At 44.3% G+C, this 21,456-nt stretch overlaps 1 protein-coding gene across 8 annotated transcripts in view; it reads right to left on the bottom strand.

The window, feature by feature from the left end:
* Positions 1–21,456, bottom strand: part of PDZD2 (PDZ domain containing 2) — a 257,816-nt gene that overhangs the window by 25,735 nt on the left and 210,625 nt on the right. For all 8 annotated transcript variants that reach the window (XM_060280336.1, XM_060280338.1, XM_060280333.1 and 5 more), the window contains 11 exons: positions 16,389–16,503; positions 15,118–15,263; positions 14,517–14,636; positions 13,042–13,156; positions 11,504–11,577; positions 10,832–11,057; positions 8,551–8,668; positions 6,496–6,628; positions 3,404–3,488; positions 2,584–2,687; positions 1,025–1,193 (listed from right to left, as the gene is read on the bottom strand). In XM_060280336.1, coding sequence (XP_060136319.1) covers positions 1,025–1,193; positions 2,584–2,687; positions 3,404–3,488; positions 6,496–6,628; positions 8,551–8,668; positions 10,832–11,057; positions 11,504–11,577; positions 13,042–13,156; positions 14,517–14,636; positions 15,118–15,263; positions 16,389–16,503 — 1,405 coding nt within the window. The remainder of the gene's footprint in view (positions 1–1,024; positions 1,194–2,583; positions 2,688–3,403; positions 3,489–6,495; positions 6,629–8,550; positions 8,669–10,831; positions 11,058–11,503; positions 11,578–13,041; positions 13,157–14,516; positions 14,637–15,117; positions 15,264–16,388; positions 16,504–21,456) is intronic.

The following is a 21,456-nucleotide window of genomic DNA, read 5'->3' as shown; positions in this document are numbered from 1 at the left end:
GGCTGATTCCTGGAGGGTTGGGGAAACAGATTTAGGGGTTGCAAGGGAAAGAAGGTGAGAAGTCCTGTTGCATAAGCAGAAATCCTCATGCTGATGGGAGATGTTGCTTTGCTCTAATTTGGATATTCTCATCCTCTAATCAGGATATCCCTGATTCTGAGGGATAATTTTAAATCTCCATGGGAAAGGGAAGTGGTAGAGGAAGTGCAAAAGTGCGGTCTGTCCTCCCTTTATATTGAGTCCATGACATACAGCCGCGCTAAAGCGATGATCGCTCAGAGATTGGGGGATATCGCCAGACAGGAGGACATAGCCCATGTGAAATCTGGGATGTTTTTAGGGGAGCAGGTGTATCGGTCTGCACCAGCCCGTTACCTGGCGGATATCCACTACGTGGAATACCGCAGACTAATTACTGCGGCTAGACTGAATGTCCTTGATTCGGCGGTTTTGAGGGGAAGATTTGGAGGAGTCCCATACGGTCAGAGAATGTGCCATTGTGCCTTGGGTGAGGTAGAATCCACAGAACACATTCTACTGAGTTGTCCCTTTTATAATGATTTAAGGCAATATCTTATAGACTCGTATTTATCTCAGTTTAGTTCCCGACCAAGAGAACGGCAGGCAGCATATTTGCTAAACAAGCCCACTGGGAAAATAACCTTCTCAGTGGCTAAATTCCTCTTCCTGGCGCTCAAGTGTCGGAAACGTATAATCGAATGTCTTGATGTGGGTTATCTGTGGGAGGTTTAGTGGCGCGGTCATACCCCATTTGTGTGTCCCTCTGATGCCTTCAGTTTTATATTTTTATATATCCCTCTGATGCCTTCAGTTTTATATGTTTATCTTTGTATTGAGAAATGTTTTTTGTTTCAGACTATCGGTCGAATAAAGTATATTGATTGAATTGATATCCTCATCCTCTTCCAAGCCAGAAACTCAAGACAATGCGTAAAAAAGGCAGTAACAAAGGGAGTAACCATCAAGCATCTTTCAATTTCCATACATTGTCACTTGGGCTTACCTGGAATACCAGGAGAAGGAAAACATTCATCTACAGAGCTGCTCCCACTCTTTGGCCGGAGCGGCTCCTCATCGCTAGAGCCAGTTATTGTAGTCTCTGAAAGTGGCAGCTGGCTTGCTCCGTCTTGTAAGAAGTATTGGGGAAACTCAATTTCAGAATTGATGGATCCCTGCTGAAATAAAGTCCCCCCGGGGGGATGTAGGATAGTCAATTAGAACAGTGCCAATTTTTATTTTTATTTTTGAAATTATATATATATATAAAAGTTTACAACAAGAATATCTATAGACAATAAAAAACCACAAACATTTAAAAGTCAGAGAAAACCAGCTAACTGCTCTGGAAAGATGTTTTCTTCGTTGCCTGCATTAGCTGGGCAGCACGTAAAAGTTTTCAGCAGGCTTTTAAAGATTAAAACAGGCTTCCCATGGGCAACTGGTTGGCCACTGTGGGAACAGTATTCTGGTCTGGAGTGGCCTTTGGTGTGATGCAACAGGCTTCTTCTTATTTTAAAACAGTCATACCTCGGTTTAAGTACACCTCGGTTTGAGTATTTTCAGTTTGAGTACTCCGCGGACCTGTCTAGAATGGATTAATCCACTTTCCATTACTTTCAATGGGAAAGTTCACTTCAGGTTAAGTATGCTTCAGGTTAAGTACGGACTTTCAGAACCAATTACACTCATACCTCAGGTTAAGTACGCTTCAGGTTGAGTACTCCGCGGACCCATCTGTTACGGATTAATCCACTTTCCATTACTTTCAATGGGAAAGTTCGCTTCAGTTAAATATGCTTCAGTTTAAGTACAGACTTCTGGAACCAATTGTGTTTGTAAACCGAGGTACAATCCTCTGTGCTTTGGCACACTGTTAGGTAAGGTAAAGGTCCAGTCGTGACCGACTCTGGGGTTGCGGCGCTCATCTCGCGTTATTGGCCGAGGGAGCCAGCTTACAGCTTCCAGGTCATGTGGCCAGCATGACAAAGCCGCTTCTGGCGAACCAGAGCAGCTCACGGAAACGCCATTTACCTTCCCGCTGTAGCGGTACCTATTTATCTACTTGCACTTTGACGTGCTTTCGAACTGCTAGGTTGGCAGGAGCTGGGACCGAGCAACGGGAGCTCACCCCATCACAGGGATTCGAACCGCCAACCTTCTGGTCGGCAAGCCCTAGGCTCTTCTATGCTGGCTCCCCTTCCCACAACAGCTTCAAGGGTAGAGCTGGAGCACATGACTGCCCCTAAAGAATCCTGGGGGAAATAGTTTGTCAACGGTGAAAGGAATTGTAGCTCTGTGAGGAGTAAACTACAATATCCAGGATTCTTTGGGAGAAGACATGGGCTTTAGTTGTATGGTATGTTGGCAGTCAACATATGTTTGAGGGGCTGGCTTTTGGATTGAAGATGTCTTAACAAATTTATATTTTTAGCCACTTCCCCAGGATGCTCCCAAAAGTGGGTATGTGTGTGAGGAAGCACCAGGTTTCCCCCAAGCAATATCATGATCCACTGAAGTTCACACTCAAAACACAATCGTATTGTTGAATTTCAATTCTTTTACCCGGCTCCCTGGCTCCAAGAAACGCTTCATTGTCCAGCTCAAGGGCGAGGAGGCTTCTGCCTGCTTGGACTTCACACTAGGCGATGGGCTTTTGGGCAGATTCCCTGTTGAATACAATTTGGTTAGACAGTGAAGATTTCAGATTGGAAAACTATTTGCACATAAGCCATTATTATAAATCTAACTGGAGTCTGTGCATGGCGAGGTGTTCAATATCTTGGGGGTCAACATGTCAATGTACAACATGTGACTGTTCAGGACCCCAGAGTAAGGAGCCCCACTCCTTGAGAAGTAACATCTAACAAATCATATTCAATATTTGGAAGAGCTGAGAATCTAACAGCCAGTCTGTTGAGATACTGTGTTGTGGCAATAACTGAGTAGATCTACCCAAAGAAATCTCTGGCGTGGCCCAGCTACAACTGGTACATCAACAATTCTCCTTACTTTGCCTAATCATTTTTTTGTTTTGTTTTTGGAGGGGCTATGGTTTTGTTGTCATCCTATATAAAAATTAATGAGGATTTATGCCTTAGATAAAGAGCATTTTTGTGGTGCTTTTCATCCCATGTAAAAGCACAGAAACGGAAGAGGGCCTGTTTTAATCCTACTTGATCTACCTTTACCCAGAGCCCCTGGGAAACTGAACTTTTTTTCCTGTAGGTGGGAGAGGAAGGTGACCTGAGGGGGAAGGAGAGGGCATTGCTCATGACACTCTCTCAAAATTCCAAGTGCACCCATAGGTCCATAAACTTTAGCCGACCTCTGGAGTAAATAACAGACCGATAGGATGCAGTGTTAAAAGCAAATGAGCTTGTACCTGTGGTGTGAGGGGAAGAAGTATCCTTGCTTTCTCTCTGAGTGGTGGTGCGGGCAATGGCTTCGTCCATTTCTTGTTCAGAAACCTAACATGAAGTTGAAAAAAGTGCACTAAAGTTTATACAGCAAAGGATGCTCACTTCATCGTTTCTGGTCCTTGATTATTTATTATACATATTTTTATATCTAGATGCAACCCCAGCCAATAACTTGTCTGTTATGTTGAAATTGAAGGTCCCAAGTAATCTCCAAGCACATACAGCTGATTGCAATAATCCAATCAGGACGTTATCAGAGTATGGAGTACAATTGCTTTGTCCAAAAGGCACCACAACTGGTGAGCCAGTCATAGCTGGAAAAAGGTGCTCCTAGCCACAAAGGCCAGCTGAGCCTCTGGTTGAAACTAGGAGCACTCCCAAACTGCAAATCTGCCATTTCAGAGGAATGTAATCCCATTCAGTGCGGGCTACTTCCGTACCTCCTGGATGTGAGAATTTATTTTGGACACCTGTCTCTTCTGGATTCAGCTTCAGTTTACTGGCCCATATCCAACCCAACATGACCTCCAAACATAGTCTAAACACCTCAACCGCCTCTCCTCATTCAGATGGAACAGAGAGATAGAGCATGCGTGCGCAGAAGCGCTCTATTGGCACTTCGCGCACGCGCAGAAGCATGCCTTCAGGATTGACCGCTTCGGCGAGCAACCACCTCCGCGGAGACAGATTGCGGTCGCAAACCGAGGTACCACTGTATGACCTTCTGTAGGTATCTGAAGGCAGCCCTGTATGGGGAAGTTTTTAATGTTTGATGTATCATGTGTGGCTTTTATATTCGGTTGGAAACTGCTCAGAGTGGTTGGGGCAACCCAGTCAGATGAGTGGACGATAAATAACAAAGGGGACAATATGGAACCCTGAGCCACATTCCTGGAGGTTGAAGCAGAACCACTGAAACACAGCACCCCTAATCCCCACCTCCAGAAGGATGCTATGGTCCACAGAAGTAACAGCTATAGAGAAATCAAGGAGAATGAGCAGGAATGCAGCCCCCCCCCATTTCTCTCCCTTATGTTGATAAATGTCACCAACAAAAGTGGCCAAGGCAGTTTCAGTGCCATAACCAGCCCTGAAGCCAGACTGCAATAGATGCAAATAACCAGCTTCCTCCATGCCAGAAGCTAGACTGCAACTACTTTCTCAAGAGCCTTGCCCAGAAAGGGGGTATTTGCAACTGGGGCCAAAGTCATTTAACACTCCTGCTTCTAGGGTGGTCTTCTAGGGACTGCACCACCACTTCCTTCAAGGCAGATGGTATTACTCCCTCCCTGGACCCACCCACCCAACTCCCTATGGCTTGTTCTAAGAAGCCCATATGGGCATGAGGTCAAGGAGGCAGGTGGTCACTGTGCTTCTTCAAGCAGCTTGTCCATATCTTGTTGGCTGTAGATTATTTTGTATGCTCTGAGATACACATTAATAAAATCCATACTTATTTTTTTAAAAAAACCAAAATGAAATTGGTGGTCTGTGGGTTTGATTTTTAACTGCCCACCCAAGCCTCGGATACTTTTACTCCCCATAAACAATACAGTGTACAGTGTTTGGATTTAAATGTGGGAGCTGGAAAGAAATTGAAATGCATAATCAACTTTTGTGGTTTGTGAGGCCAGTGGAAATCAAATGCCTCTTTCGAGAATTAAAATTAGGCACGTGGGTGGGTCAGAAATCAGAACTTTGTTGAATAGAGAAGAACAGAATTAACCCCAAGCAAACTCAGCAGTTTAAATGAGGTTTTAATGTCACATTCACTCAGAGTAATGAAAAAAAGGGAGAAAAATATATTTTGTGGTAATGGTTTTGGAAGGGCATAAAAAACCCAATACCAGGTAATATGGTAACAAAAACATTCTGTGCGATGGAATGTGGATTAGCTATAAAAACATGGATTGTTAAAGAAGGATACCTCTTGTATTTGCATATGCATGAATCGTCATCATTAATATGCACTGAGAGCCTTTGGGGCTTAAAGAGCAGGGTATAAATGCTTTAAACAAGCAAAAATGAAAATAAACAATGTTTTCATGTAAAACTAGACAAGTTCAACAGAAATGAAACCTGAAAAGAGCAAATTGCAAAATAATGGGAAAAGATCCGCTCCAAAACACAAGGCACTCTCTGAAATATGAAGGACTTTACTTACAAGCTACAGAAGTGGGCTTTGTGGAATTTCCTGGGGAAGGATGTTTTCCTGTATCAGGGGTGGGGAATCTTTGGCTCATAGGCCAAACGTGGCAAGCCAGAACATTTTGAGAAGCCATGCCCACTCGCCCCACGTGTGACATTGGACAGGACACCAGGTGGGTAGTGGATAAGGGCAGAACTTTAAAGGAACAAACAGGAACTGAAAGGGAGCTCTGGATTATCCCTTTGCTGGAGCAAAGCATGCCTCAATCAGCTGCTGGGAGGTGGGAGAGCACCTTGCTCAAGGAATGAAAAGTTTGCATTCAATGGACACTGCTTTTCCCTCCCAGCATTGCTTTTGGGAGAAGGACAAACCTGTCACATTCTGGTACACCAATTAAAACAACTTCCTCCAAGAAGCAGGATATATGAGTAGGAAATATGGACACCTTTCGCTCCTGAGGAGGATCACTGGTCAAAACACACTAGGCAATGCTCTAATAGCTGTGCCAGCCTAAGGCCTGCCACGCCTTTGCTTTCTACAGCTTAAGTGCCAACACCAAAAAGGCCCTTCTCCATCCTGCATCCTATCTTATAGTACAGAGATAGGATACAGGATGGAGAAGGGCCTTATAGGAAGGAGAGATGCAGGGGTTTTACTTTGGGGTTGTGAGATAGGTTCAAATCCACTGGATGGAAACTTGTAGCAGCAACACTTACATTGATTTTAAAGGGGGTCACAACCCCCCCCCCAACTGGAACTGCTGGGAATTAAGCTTAATGACACATTTGGATGAAGAAGCATGGATGACCTGTTGCAATAAAGTATTTCTACATGTGCACCTATTTCAGACATTTGAGGATAATAAAGGTGTGGGGCAGTAATGGCCCAGGCTGCATGTCTCCTTACCTTTGGGTTGGGATGGCGGCTAATGATAAGGCTAACTGGGCCAGGGCCGCATTCGCTCAAAACGGCATATGCTTCGCTCAGAGCCGCATGACGCAAACTGACCGAATATGCTTCCAGCATCTGATCCCCACGGCTAAGGGAACAAACACATGCAGTTTAACATGTCAGCTGATAAGGCGTAAGCATTCTGACAGGGTGCAAACACACACCAACTGCTGAGTCCAGGAATTGCTTTTATCCACTGTCCCTCAGACCTTGTGGGGGGCCGGACTATATTTTGGGGGGGGGGAAATTGAACAAATTCCTATGCCCCACAAATAATCCAGAGATGCAGAGATGCATTTTAAATAAAAGCACACATTCTACTCATGTAAAAACATGCTGATTCCCGGACTGTCTGCAGGCTGGATTGAGAAGGTGATTGGGCCGGATCCGGCCCCCGGGTCTTAGTTTGCCTACCCATGGTCTATGCCTTAAGATTGGCCATAGAGGCCCTGCTTGTAGGCCTTTCAGCAGAGCCAATTAAACAGGAGGTGAGGCCTTTTCAGTGGTATCCCTCTACCTATGGAACTCCCTCGGCAGGTCTTTATTTCATTTATTTTTTCTTGGCAAGATTTATGTACTTGCTTAATCAAAACGTATAACTAAGCAGTTTACATAAAATAGCATGACATGTTCATTTTTTAAAAAGCTGTGATGAAAGTATACCTTGAAAACACCGGATAGAATAAAATTAGAAAAACAGACGGTTTTAAAACAAACAAACAAACAAACAAACAAACAAACAAACACAATAAAATTACATATCTGAGCAGGCTTGCCTAAACAAAAAGATGTTTAGCATATGCTGAAAGCAGTACAAGAAAGTTGCCTGCCTAATATTAATAGGCAAGGAGTTCCAGTGAATGGATGCTGTCACACTGAAAGATTGGTTTCTCTCAAGTGTGCAACGGACATTGTGTGTAAAAGGGTCAGTTCCACAGACTGAAGTGGTCCAGTGGGCACATATGGAGTTGGACAATTCTTCAAGGAAAGAATTGGCCCCAGGCTTTAATATCTTTTCATTTCAATCTGCTTTTAGTTAAAGATGTTGAGCTATATTTTAAATTATGGCTGCTTTTTCCTTTTTATATCCTATAAAATTCTTTCATTTGTTTTATCTGGACTGCTGGTGCAGACTAGGGTGTGTTTTCTGCTGCAGTTTTAGTTTTACGTGTGTGTGTGTGTGTGTGTGTGTGTGTGTGTGTGTGTGTGTTTGGGCTCTGAAAAGTAGAATTAAAAAAGGGGTGCGGGGGAACTAAAATAAATAAAAGCAAAACAAATTTTATCAATAACCCCAACAACAGCCTTGTAAGGTAGGTCAATATGATTATTCCCATATAATAGGGGAGGATTGGCCGGCCAGCTGATGCATTTATGGCAGAGATGTGGGGATGGGTTGAGCCTCAAAAAAAAGAAAATTCAAAATGAGGATTTCTACAATGCGATCCTCTAAGCCCTTGGCGGTTTGAGTCCAGCTCAACCAATTCTTTTGACTCACACACAAACACACCCCCTATTGTGATTCCTTACTGTCCTCTCTCTTGTTTTCCCAAACTTATCTGGCAATTAAGACTCCGTGCGAAGTTAGATCACAGCTGTATGAAATCACCATGCACGAAATGCCCAGGGCCACTGGGAGCCACAGGCAATGCAGATCCCATGGCTCCCAAAATGAGAAACATCAGGTGTGTATGCTTATAACAGTGTCTAAAGCTTAACAAGCAGGCTGGTGCAAGCCTTCCTCACCACCGCCAAATGAAATTTGGCAGCAATTTTTACTTTCTTATGTTTATATCCCACCTTTCTTCTGTATCAGAACCCAGGATGCCATAACACCACTTAGACCACGTGAGGTGCATGGAGGCCGGTAGGCGCCTTTGTATTCCCAATGGTATCACTGGGAACCCATTTTTCGAACCAAATATATAGGCATTACATTGGGAAAACCAAAACAACCGCACCCATATTGACCGTACACTGACATCAGCATAACAATATTTGTGGTTGACTAACCTTAACCTTCCATCCATCTTCGCCACTGATCCTGGGGCCAGGCTGTGGATATAAATTCCTGGAAGGCTGTTCTCCAGTGTGAGGCAGCAAACACCAATGCCCAGCCCAACACCTGGTTCTGAAACAAAGAGCAAAGATTATTGCACTCTTTATTGCAATGATCACAATGGACACCGGCAATTATTACGGTTTGTTCCTTATAGGCTACTTATAAGACTGTGTATATGTTAATTTTTTTAAAAAAAATTATCTGGGGTGCAAAAACCTTGCCTTAACAGGTTACTGGGTGCTTCCAGATTTGTTTGCAAGGGAGAATAGGTAAATTAACTATTTAATGAGCATATATACCGACTTTTTTTGCAGGTAAGTGAGATGATGTTTTTCAGTGATTGTCCCATCACTAGTTACAGGTAGGTAGCCGTGTTGGTCTGAGTCGAAGCAAAATAAAAAAAATTCCTTCAGTAGCACCTCAAAGACCAACTAAGTTTTTATTTTGGTATGAGCTTTCGTGTGCATGCACACTTCTTCAGAAGAAAGCTCATACCAAAATAAAAACTTAGTTGGTCTTTAAGGTGCTACTGAAGGAATTTTTTTTATTTTGTCCCATCACTGTTCTTATTGCAAATGGTCTGGTCTGTTAAAGGAAGCAGGTTGGTTGCGTGAGACTTCCCAGTCAGTTATAATGGTGCAACCTGAATTTTCTGGCATGTGATTGAATTTCCCGTGAAAGCAGCAACAGTTTGGAAGCACCCTAATAATCCTACTAGTTGAATAAAGTCTATTATCCTGGATTTCCCCACAGAATAGGCCTTCTGGAAGTTGGTGGGGAATGAGAGAATTTCACAGTGGTCTATTTAAACATTTGACTTTATGTTCATTTCTTCTCCCCCACCCCCCATCTGTGCTTATGCCCAAGAGCAAATTTAAATAATAGAAAGCCCATTACAAAGTCTTTCCATGTCAGTTTCCAATGTGAACATGTAGAGTCCTTACTCCCAAGCTTTTAATAATTGAGTGTACTCTCTCAATGCAAAAATGTCGCTGCTTCCAGCGAAAATTCTTGACAAAAGTTGACCAGGGGGGTTACATGAACTATAAATTTAAACCAGATTTGAACTGTTTTCATTCACATGGCTTGTTTGTTTGTTTACTGGATTGGTAATTCTTGTTTTTTAGAGGAGTTCCCAAAGCAGCTCACTACATTTATAAAAGGCTATCATTCTATAAGAACGATCTCTTTAAAAATTGAAACTCACAAAGGGACCCATGAGGATGAGGACTTGGAAAGGGAGGGCAAGAGAAAAGGGAAACAGGGCGAAAACCAGGATTTTAGCAAGAGTCAACTCTGAAGCAGGCATGTGATGGTGCCCTTCAGCTGAGTTCCCTCACATAGGTCAGTTTGTGGTAGGGGTGGGGTTAGTTCAGCTGGTACAACATAGAAACAGCCCACACAGCGAGGTGTAGTTGCAATGTTAGCTTTCTGGCAGCAGGGGTCGCTGCCACTAACTGGGAAGGAGAAGGGGCAAACTGACAGCGAGATCAGAGGTTTGTGGGTGCAATGGCAGAAGCACTGCTTTGGCTCTGCTGGTGCACCTAAAATTTCCAATAGGGGGCAGTAACACTGCTTCTGGGAAGTTAGCACTGGGTCTCCACTCCCCAGGTGAGCTGCTGCTTCCGGTACAGCAGCAGGTATATGATTCTATTTCTGCCTGTCTCCCTTGGCTTCCCCCACAGAAGGTTATTAATATTTCACCACTTGTGTGGTTTCCTGGTGGGTTCATCCTGAGCCTCCATTTTCACTTAATCCAAGGCTTTACCCTTTACAGAGAAAAGCATGTGATTGAAGAAAATATGTTGCCAAAGAAGAAAACCTGTTGGCAATGACACGTTTGCGATGGATGAATTTGTTAAATTTGGGCTCTCTCTGTTTCTCATTTTTCCAATCGTAACTTCAGTTCTCTACACTGCCACAGCAGTTTGCAATCCGAACTGCAGCAGAAAGGAGACTGCGCTGATTGTGACGAATGAGGGTCAGAATGGAAACAGCTGCTTTCTAACATCCCAGTTGAGAATGTGCTCAGAGGCACGGGCTCTGGTTGGTGGATCTCAAGGTTATAGAAGAAAATCAAGAGAGATTTCTCAAACTTTTAAGTCTGCCTACTCCTTCTCTAAAGTAGGCACCGTTTTTGGGTTCCCTGTCCTCCAAAAAAGCCCCAATGCCCACAAGGTTTGTGTGATCCTCCACAACCCTTTGTAAATAGCAGTCAAAGTTTCCTCAAACCTTTATTGAGAGTCACTTCCATGACAATCCTGTCCTTGGGACCAGGCCCCTTGCGATTTGCAGTGGAAACATCTGCATCTTCGCAGCCGGGCAAAGGGGGTCCTGCGCTGGCAGAAGAGCTTGGTAAGCTGGAACGGCTCAGTAACGTAGGCATAGGACATGGGGTAAGGCTTGGGCTGCGAAGTCTGGTCCGGACGGTGAGGGTCACCACACCTTTCTTGAGTTGCTAAAGAGGCAAGAGTACAGTTTGTTACGTTTACCATTATGTTTATTATTATAACTATATTTATTTCCCACTTTTCTTTCATCGTGGAACTTAAGGTGGCATTATCATCCCCTGATAAAAGCCAAGGCCTCGGACAGACATCTAAATATGTAAGGATGAGTTAATATTCCCACTGTGACAGGGAAACATAAAAACATACTGTGAGAATTCAAGAAAAGCCCTGCAGGATCAAGCCAGTGGCCTATCTAGTCCAGGGTCCTGCTTTCCCAGTGGCTCAGGGGAAGCATGGCTCCTTTCTCGTCTAAACGAAGCCACCATGTGATGAAACTGAGATCCAGACACTTAAAGGGCAGCCATGGAAATAGAATTATTTTGGGCAGAATCCATGTTTCTGCTCCAGCCCATCATCTGCTACTGCTGGAAGGTCCTGCCTGAAGTTATGTTACCTTAAACGTTTGAATGGCTTTCTGGTGGGTCAGTCCTTGCAAGGACTCTCCGTTAACTTCGAGGAGTTCATCTCCTGGAAAGGCAAAACAGGCGTTAATATGCAGAGAGAAGACAAAGTGCTTATCCTGAGAAATATGAGCAGGCTCCCTGGTGTGTTTCTGCTTTATCGTCATAGAGTTTGGAAGGGTTCCCAAGAGTCATCTAGTCCAACCCCCTGCAATGCAGGAATCCTGCCCACATCTCTCCCTGGGTGGGCTCAAGCCACCACAGCCTTCTGGCTTACAGCCAAACTCAATGACCCATTGCACCGCCATATATGAAAACTGACTGCTTTCCACTTACCTTCTATTTAACAATGTTAACATGTCTTATGAATACACTAGTGGCCAAAAACGTGGAAACCTTTTGGGGGAAAAGTGTATTTCCGAGGTTTGACGGCTCGTAACACCTTTTTGACTCTTGAAACACTCATGCTCATTGGCTACATTCAAATGAAGGAAAGCTACTGCATATCAACCTAAGCAAGTTGTGCTTCCTTTTTTTTGTTTATTTGCCTATAACTTTCCATAGAATACAGATAACTGAACAATCTTTGTTGCATTACACTCTTCATTAAATTACCTTTCCATTGATATATAATTATATGGTACTGCTCCAAAAAAAGTGGTATTATGATCCATCAAACCTCAGAAATACACTTTTCCCAAAAGGTTTCCACTATTTTGGCCTCTCGTGTATATTAATAGCTTTTTATCTCTATCTTTGTAACTTGCTTAGAGGTTTCGTTGTAATGGCAAACAAGCATATACATATATTTGCAAATAAATAAATAAATATTTCCCATCCCACTTTCGTTTCAAAGTATTTCAGATGCTCTCCCCCCCCCGCCCCCTCTCTCACCTGCCTTGCCAACCACTCCAGAAGCATGGGAGGCGAGGGATTCTGAGTTCCTCCCCTCCTGTTCCCATGCTTGGCTGAGGGAGGAGACGGGACAATGGCAAAACACACTATAACCCTCCTCTCCCTGCAGTCAGGGGCGGAGGAAGGGGAGTGGTGGGGGCGGCTTGCCTTGCCCCAGGTGTCATCACTGAGGGGGGGGCGCTGCCCACCTGCAACTCCCAAGCCTGCCCTGAGCTGTCGGAGGAAGGGGCGGAGCTGTGCCGCCTTGCCAGCGGCCTTCCCCCCTTCCCCTTTCGTTTTGACAGCTCGGGGGAGGCTTGGGAGTCGTGGGCGGGCAGTGTGCCGTTGCCCCCCGCTCCCGGGATGCTTCTGGGGGGGGGGAGCCTTGCATGAACAGTCAAAAGGAAGAGGGAAGGGAGGAAGGCTGCTGGCAAAGCGACGCAGCTCCTCCCTGCCTCCCCGCCGCCCAGGAAGCATCTCACCCCCTAGGAGGCTCGCCCTGCCCCCATGGCCCCACCTCTGGGTCGACAGCATGTGCGCCGCTCCGGGTTCCGGAGCAGCTAGCTCTGCCTCTGCCTGCAATGTATGGCTTCACAAGCTGAACTGGCAGAAATCTCTTCTCTTGTGCTACAAATACCTTCTTTCAGTCGGCCGTCAGCGGCTGCAGCCCCGTTTGGGAAAATGGTCTTCACAAAGATGCCCATGCGTCCCCGGGCAGAATCCTGCCCTCCCACAATGCTGAATCCAAGTCCCTGCAGAGTACAGGGAGGAAGAGGGTGGAGAGGAGTGGAAAACTGAAATGTTAATTCATCTTAACCTTACGGGACTAAGAGGAAAGAGGATTATCAGCTAGGTCGAGCATCTACTATGAAAATTAGAATGGTGTAAAATAGGAGATGTGTGATTTACCACTTTTTTAAAAAAATATACTGATATTTTCAAGATGCACATACTGTGATGAGTAACAAGTAACTAAAGAGTTAACTGTGTACTGTAGCACCTGACCACTGAGGAAGATCATGTTACAGAATGTACCAGAAGTGTTTCTGTATGTTGCAGTTGGTTTCGTTTCTGCCTGGGAGACGGTCGCAAGATGTCTGCGCTCTCACCAGGTTGTTTGTTATTTTCTCTCTAGAATAAACTTAAGTAGTTATTAGAACACTTTGGACTCTGTGTGTTCTTAAGAGGCTTTTTATCCAACGGCTATACAAGCTTTCGCTGTGTGAGAAGAAGAACTCTGCTGTGTGTGTGTTTTACTGCCAGCCCGGTTCTACGGAAGCAGAGAAGCGGAGAGGAAGCGCGCCGGGCGATAATCAGAGGCTCCTAATTGAGTCATAAACAACTCAACGGAGCCCTATACCCGTCACACATACAACAAAACAATGAACAAACAACAACCCAAACCAAACCTGGAGCAACAAAATACCAACTCAATTTTCAGAAACTATGTTTAAGTCCAAGCAGTTTAAATGTGCTGGCTGTTAGTACCAATATGTGGGCCTAAATCATTCCAGTGTGACCCATGAGTTTGTGGTGGCATCATTAAAGGCACTTGCCTTTAAAATAGCACCCGCATTTTTGAATTGGCACAATTAGTATTCCCAGAAGCTACATTTAAGGGCATATATAAAGGTAAATTATTGGGACCCAGGTGGCGCTGTGGTTAAACCACTGAGCCTAGGGCTTGCTGATCAGAAGGTTGGCGGTTCGAATCCCTGTGATGGGGTGAGCTCCCGTTGCTCGGTCCCAGCTCCTGCCAACCTAGCAGTTCGAAAGCACGTCAAAATGCAAGTAGATAAATAGGAACCACTACAGCGGGAAGGTAAACAGCGTTTCCATGTGCTGCTCTGGTTTGCCAGAAGCGGCTTTGTCATGCTGGCCACATGACCTGGAAGCTATACGCCGGCTCCCTTGGCCAATAATGTGAGATGAGTGTGCAACCCCAGTCGGTCACGACTGGACCTAATGGTCAGGGGTCCCTTTACCCTTTACCTATAAAGGTAAATTAGTGTTAAGATGGGAATATAATTTGTAACCTATAAACTATAACTCAGAATTCTATTAGTATGCACCAGATTAACAGACACTAGAGACATTTGCAAATAATCTTACCTTGCCCTGCCCCTTCATCAGGACAATGTTGGAAATAATAGATGGCTGGGTGAGTCGGCATGGGTATTCAACCTGGGCAGCACTTAAAGAGCGGGTAGATTTCTTAACAATATGGTATTCCTGGGCAAATGAAACAACCACAATATTTAGAAATAAGCCAAAGCTGTTGCGTTGCATTTGCTTTTCCCCAAAGAGGCTTTCTTTTAGTGTTTGCTGTTCCACATCCCAAACATGTGGCAATTCTATGTCTAGTCTTTACTTTGAATTCACTGATTTAAAATTTGTGTGCATCTTCAGAAATCTTTTTCTGGCGAGATGAAGTACCTGGGAGCCCTTGCAGGGAGATATGAACCCAATGTATATCTCCAAACCTCTCCCTTCTCTCCTCAGCTGGATATGCACCTAAAGACAAGACAGGTGTCCCTGTGTTCTCTCTCCGCTCCACCACCTCATTAGTGGATGCATGCAAAGTTTTCTTGTCTTTTTTAGGGGGGGAGTGTCACCTTTTTTATTAACCCGCAACAATGAACCATGCTAAAACTGTGACTGGGGGGGGGGATTCCTTGGTCATTTAAAGACAGTAAACTGTGCAACCCCTCACCTGTCTGGTTCCTGTGTCCAAATGTTGTGGGAGAGAATGTTTTCTCCCTCCCCGGGAATATTTAATGGCTATTTCATAATTCACATCTCCGTTTTCCACTGTCAACTCGTCATCTTCGCCTACGGATTCTAAACGCGCTGCCGCCCCTGAGGGACAACCCAGAGATGCCGTTTATTACACACATTTAGAAGCATCTTTTAACATCTGTCAGTTGTGATGGAATCAGGTACACTGCTTTTAACATTTTGTATGCACATTCAGAAGTGATTGATGGGTAAATTTCCTAAATCATATAAACAAATGATGATAAATTTTATCTTCATCTATAGATATATATATAGACACACACACGCACACGCACACACACACACACACACACACACACACACACGTGGGTAGCAATAATTTATCCCAGTAGTCAGAAATGCAAACTGCCATTCTCAAAACACTTTCAGAGCAGAGTCGTAACATATAGGCCCTGGTGTGTTTAAAGCATGGGTAGGCAAACTAAGGCCCGGGGGCCGGATCAGGCGCAATAGCCTTCTAAATCCGGCCCGCGAACGGACCGAGAATCAGCGTGCTTTTACATGAGTAGAATGTGTCCTTTTATTTAAAATGCATCTCTGGGTTATTTGTGGGGCATAGGAATTCGTTCATTATTCCCCCCCAAAAAAAAAATATAGTCCAGCCCCCCACAAGGTCTGAGGGACAGTGGACCGGACCCCTGCTGAAAAAGTTTGCTGACCCCTGCTTTAAAGGGTTGCAGTCAAAATTAGTATCAGATAACAAAGTATGCTGTGTACAGCTTAAGAGATTCAGGACTAATCTCATATTGTGAGTTTCAGTCTGGGAAAAGCAGTGCATACGTAAAGTCAGCACCATCTCTCCGGGGTCTTAGGCAGAGTTTTTGCTCGTCACCTATTTATTACCTGGTTGTGCTTTTAGCTTAAGGTGATGAGAATTGAACCTGGGACATTCTGCATGCGACACACGTGCTCTGTCCCTGAGCTATGCTCCCTCCCCCAATGGAAATTATAGTTGGTGGACGAGGCCAGAGCATTGCCTTATGGGTTAGCTCAGTTGGTTAGAGCATGGTGCTGATAACGCCAAGGTCACCGGTTTGAACCCCGTATGGGTGCATATTCCTACATTGCAGGGACTTGGCCAAATGATCCATGAGGTCCCTTTCAGCTCTATGATTCTATGGGAGCCTTTCTTAACTACATCCTCTAAAATCTTTTATTCACCCACTCGAATGAAATCAACTGTACCTTGGGATCTGCTCCTGTACTTCAATATCCCACCTCCCAAAGTTTGACAGTTTTCTTTGGATCCCTCTGCACCAGTAGGATCTGCAGAGTTACCTAGATCTGTCAGATCTGGCTCCTGAAAACAGAAGGAAAAAGAATCCTGTTAAGTTCTTGGGACAGGTAATCATTTCCACAGTCGGGTTAGCCATTATCCTAATGAAGCTTAAAAAAACAGGCAACGTCAAATCTATTGCTGTGACATAGTTATGCAGAGGTTTCTAACCATGTAAACCACCCACTTGTTTTTCTCCTGGCACGGGGAACACAGGAACCCACTGCAAGGTGACGGAAACAGCCGCGCTCCTTCCCAAATTATAAATACTGGCAGCTTCATCAGAATGAGGGGTAACATAATCTCTGTACTTCGAGTCAAGGTGAGGTATGAAGCAACGGTCGAAATTATTGGTACGTGAAGCTGTGACTGCATTTCTGTAGCTCGGTCTGTGTGTATGATTATAATGTGTGTGAAAGAGTTTTTAAAAAACCAGCAGGGCATTTAATCCTCATCCACAGCCTCAACTCATGTTTTATTTTTTATTTATTTATTTTATTAAAATAAGACTTTATTGTTTAAAATAATGCAGAATATAATATATGTATGATATAAATACAACGAAAATTTTCTTCTCATCGTATCTCATACAAAAAAGATAAATACAAAAAAACAAAATACATAATTCAAAATAAATTCTTCTTCGCAATGTGAACAGTATACCATCCTTATATTACATCCTATTTCTTCCCTCTTAGACACTTCCCGTCCTTCTAATATTACAATTTCAAATTCTTTATTTTCTACGGGTCTTCGTTATAGTTTTCTTCCTTTCTTCTCTATTTTTCCTTAATCTCATTTTTATATAACAAACGTTATTCCATATCTGCCAATATGGAATTATTAGGATAATACACTTTTAGATATTTTTTGTAAACATTCCACTCTTTGGATACTCAACTCATGTTTTAGACCACACCTGTCCAACCTGATCAGCAACTCTGGTCTCTCCCCCTAAAAAAGGCTGAGCAACTTCGGCTCCCCCTCCCCCCCAAAAGCTAAACAACTCTGGTCAATTCAATGCGTAGTTCACTGCCAGTTTATTAATAGTAGGAGTAGATCGCAGTCTCTTGTAAACTGGACACCCCTGTTTTAGACCCTATGTGGAGATGCCCCGAGAATTCTTCTATCTTTGGCTCATTTATAGGTTCCTTTCTACAGGCAGGATAGCTGCTATACCTTAAACCAGGCATCCCCAAACTGTGGCCCTCCAGATGTTTTGGCCTACAACTCCCATGATCCCTAGCTAGCAGGACCAGTGGTCAGGGAAGATGGGAATTGTAGTCCAAAACATCTGGAGGGACGAAGTTTGGGGATGCCTGCCTTAAACAGAGCTATGCACCCAGGGTGGGGAACCTTTGGCCCTCCAGATGTTGCTGAACTACTGGCCTCATTATCCCTGGAAATTGTAGTCCAACTACACCTGGAAAGCCAAAGATCCCCCACTCCTGCTGTGTGCAATAGGCCTCCGTCCCTTTGCTGCCTTCCTCTGGACCCATTCCAGTTCATCCATTTCCTTCTTAAAACGTGCTCTCGCTCCTCTGTAACTGTTAGAAAGCAGCAACTGTCTAGGGCTTCTGCTAAACTCCCAGAGCAGCCAAAGGAAATTCTGCCTGATGATGGCTTCATATATTCATTCCTCCTGCATGGGAAATGGATTAATTACTTTGTACTACATTAAGTGTGGCATAAGTGATCTTCCTACACTGTGAAAATTGAATTGTGACGATGTCTCGTGACCATGTTATGGGCCTGTGGCAGGAATAAACTATGTACACTATGCTCCACAAATCTCCTGTTTCCTACATTGTTTTTTGTTTTTGTAATTAAGTTACATCTTTATGCTATCCTTCAGTTAAACATTTCCAGTTTGATTCTAATTTGATCTCAGTTGGTGGGAAGGTCCTTACAAAAAGGGAATATTTCTGTTTAGATTATTATGGCATAGGAATCTTCAATATGATACAGTGGAACCACAAAACCCTCAGATACAGGCTGTGCTGGATTTACGTATAAACTAAAAAAGCTATTATCTTAGGACCCAGCTCTCTTGCCCCCCCCCCAATTTAAAGAACAAAACCTGGATGTACATTTCCAAAACAAGATAAAAAACAAATAAAATAAAACCTACAAATAGCAACAGTGCCTTGTGTTGTGTAGGCTCCTATGATGTAAGTAATGGGCTCCGCCTGCTAGCCTGCTCCCTAAAATATCACTGGTTTGCTCATTTCTATATATAGGGTGCCTACATTCTGTTTGGACTGGTTGCCTGGCAACATGCACAAATGGCTTCAGATACCTATTAGGTCCATAAATTACCATATAGAATTTATTCAACACAAAAAAACAGTGACCATTTGTTGTTGACAAAGGACAGCTGAACATATAAAGGGCCCCATTACCTCCAGTAATTTAGGGCCTCATCAAACCTAAATCTGGCCCTGGATACAAGCTAAATTACACGTTAGGAAATTCTGCAGTGTGACACCTTAAAGGGCCATTGCTTATTGGCAGGGTATCTGCTTTGCACGGAGGAAGTCAGTCTCATGTTCAATCTCTGGAATCTCCAGGTAGAGCCCTGGAGAGCTGTTGTCGGTCACTACAGACAGTGTTGAGTTTGATGGACCAATGGTCTGTCTTAGCATACGGTGGCTTCCTAGGTTTAACTACTGTGGTGGGAAGGGAACAAACTGACAAGGGGCAATGGCACTGGAGAAGAGGTTGTTTAACCATTTCCCCACATACACACTATTTTCCTGGTTGAAATCTCTTCCTTCAGAGTGAGCTGCTGCTTTGCACGGAGGAAGTCAGTCTCATGTTCAATCTCTGGAATCTCCAGGTAGAGCCCTGGAGAGCTGTTGTCGGTCACTACAGACAGTATTGAGTTTGATGGACCAATTATTTTAATGCACAAGGGGACGGATTTCTGAAGCGTAGGTCCTGCAACACTAATGACCTGATCCCTAAAAAGTGCAGAAAGGACAGTGTTGGATTGGGTATATAAGGGATTAGATAATCTGTCAGGTATCCTGTCCCCAAGCTGCTTGAGGCAAAACCAACACATTGAACTTAGTCTGGTAGATGCTAAATACGCTGAATTACGTTCTGAAGTATGATTGCTTATTTATTTTAAAGCATTCTAGGCCCACTTAATTTCCCAATGGAACTCAAAGTGGCTTAACCAATCAGATCGTCACAGAATAAACACCAATAGCCACACACCCACCCAAAATTAAACCCAATCAGAACATACATGTAAGCACTTTCGTGCTGATCGCCTGCGCCGGCAGCAGCTGAAGATTTTTTCTCTCGGTCCTTGGCGAAGAGCCCCAAGAAGGGCTCGCGGAAAAGAGGGACATCGCAAACACATAGCAGCTCATTTAAAGAACACTTTAAAAATCTGAGATCAGAGACTAAGTTTACAATTCACAGAGCAAGGCTCTAAGAATAAACCCTGCTCACCTCAGCCTGCTCACCTCAGCCTGCTCACCTCAGCCTGGCATAGTGACGTCACAATGAGAATCTGTGTATGACATGGGCGTAGGCAGGGGGGCAGGAGGGGGCAATTGCCCCCCCTCCCAGAAGCAGGGCCGCTGGCCAGCCTGCCCCGCTGCCCGCCCGGTGCCGTCTCCCTTCTCCCTGGCTGGCTGTGGGGTGGGCGAAGGGAAAGCCCCAGAGTAATTTGGGGCCTCATCAAACCTAAATCTGGCCCTGGATACAAGCTAAATTACACGTTAGGAAATTCTGCAGTGTGACACCTTCAAGGGCCATTGCTTATTGGCAGGGTATCTGCTTTGCGCGGAGGAAGTCAGTCTCATGTTCAATCTCTGGAATCTCCAGGTAGAGCCCTGGAGAGCTGTTGTCGGTCACTACAGACAGTATTGAGTTTGATGGACCAGTGGTCTGTCTTAGCATACGGTGGCTTCCTAGGTTTAACTACTGTGGTGGGAAGGGAACAAACTGACAAGGGGCAATGGCACTGGAGAAGAGGGTGTTTAACCATTTCCCCACATACACACTATTTTCCTGGTTGAAATCTCTTCCTTCAGAGTGAGCTGCTGATACACTTTCAGGGCAAAAAAAGGGGAGATGATCAAAACGCGTAAATAAATACACAATAAGAACAGTTTCAAATTATTTACATTCAGAAAAATACAAATACGGTACATAAATACGCAATACAGTGGAACCTTGGTTCTCGAACAGCTTAGTTGACGAACAAATCGGAACCTGAACGTCGAAAACCCAGAAGTGTTCCAGTTTTTGAATGTTTTTCAGAACCCGAACATCAGATGTGGTTGTCGGCTACTGCTTCCAGGGCGCATGCGCCAATCGGAAGCCGCGCCTTGGTTTTCGAACGTTTCAGAAGTCTAACGGTCTTCTGGAACAGATTATGTTTGAGAACCAAGGTACCACTGGATCCATATCTGTAATAATCCTATGTAGCTAAGATAAGAGAAAATCACTAGGCAGCACAATGCAAACTCCCAAACAACATAAAAGCACACAGCCACGACAACCACCTACCACCTCATACAATATATCTGCCAGCCAACAACAACAGAATCATACCGCACATAACACACCCCAACTCATGGCAAATAACCAATCAGCACTGGTGGAAGACACAAACAAACAGCAGCATCACCCTTATGTTTTCTCTGGAGGTGACCATGATCTCAGTCATTGGGGGGGAAACACCTAGCAGCTCCGCTTTCCTCCTCTACTTCAGCATTGCAGATGTAACTGGTCCCAGCCATCTGCCTCTGGAGTGGAACAGTAGACTGGACTGCAAAATGGGCTGCCTCCTACTGGCTGATCACTTTCAGCAGAGAGCTGCGAAGCTCCCACTAGAGACATGGAATTGCCATGCTTCATTCATTCATTGTTTACAGAGCATGCACATGCTACCATTGTCCAGTCATCGTCCAGTTGAATTTTCTGGGTGCTGTTCCATCTCTTCTCAGATAACAAAAA

Source organism: Zootoca vivipara, chromosome 11, assembly GCF_963506605.1.
Source record: "Zootoca vivipara chromosome 11, rZooViv1.1, whole genome shotgun sequence".
Classification (NCBI taxonomy): domain Eukaryota; kingdom Metazoa; phylum Chordata; class Lepidosauria; order Squamata; family Lacertidae; genus Zootoca; species Zootoca vivipara.
This window is presented reverse-complemented; position numbering and strand designations above follow the sequence as displayed.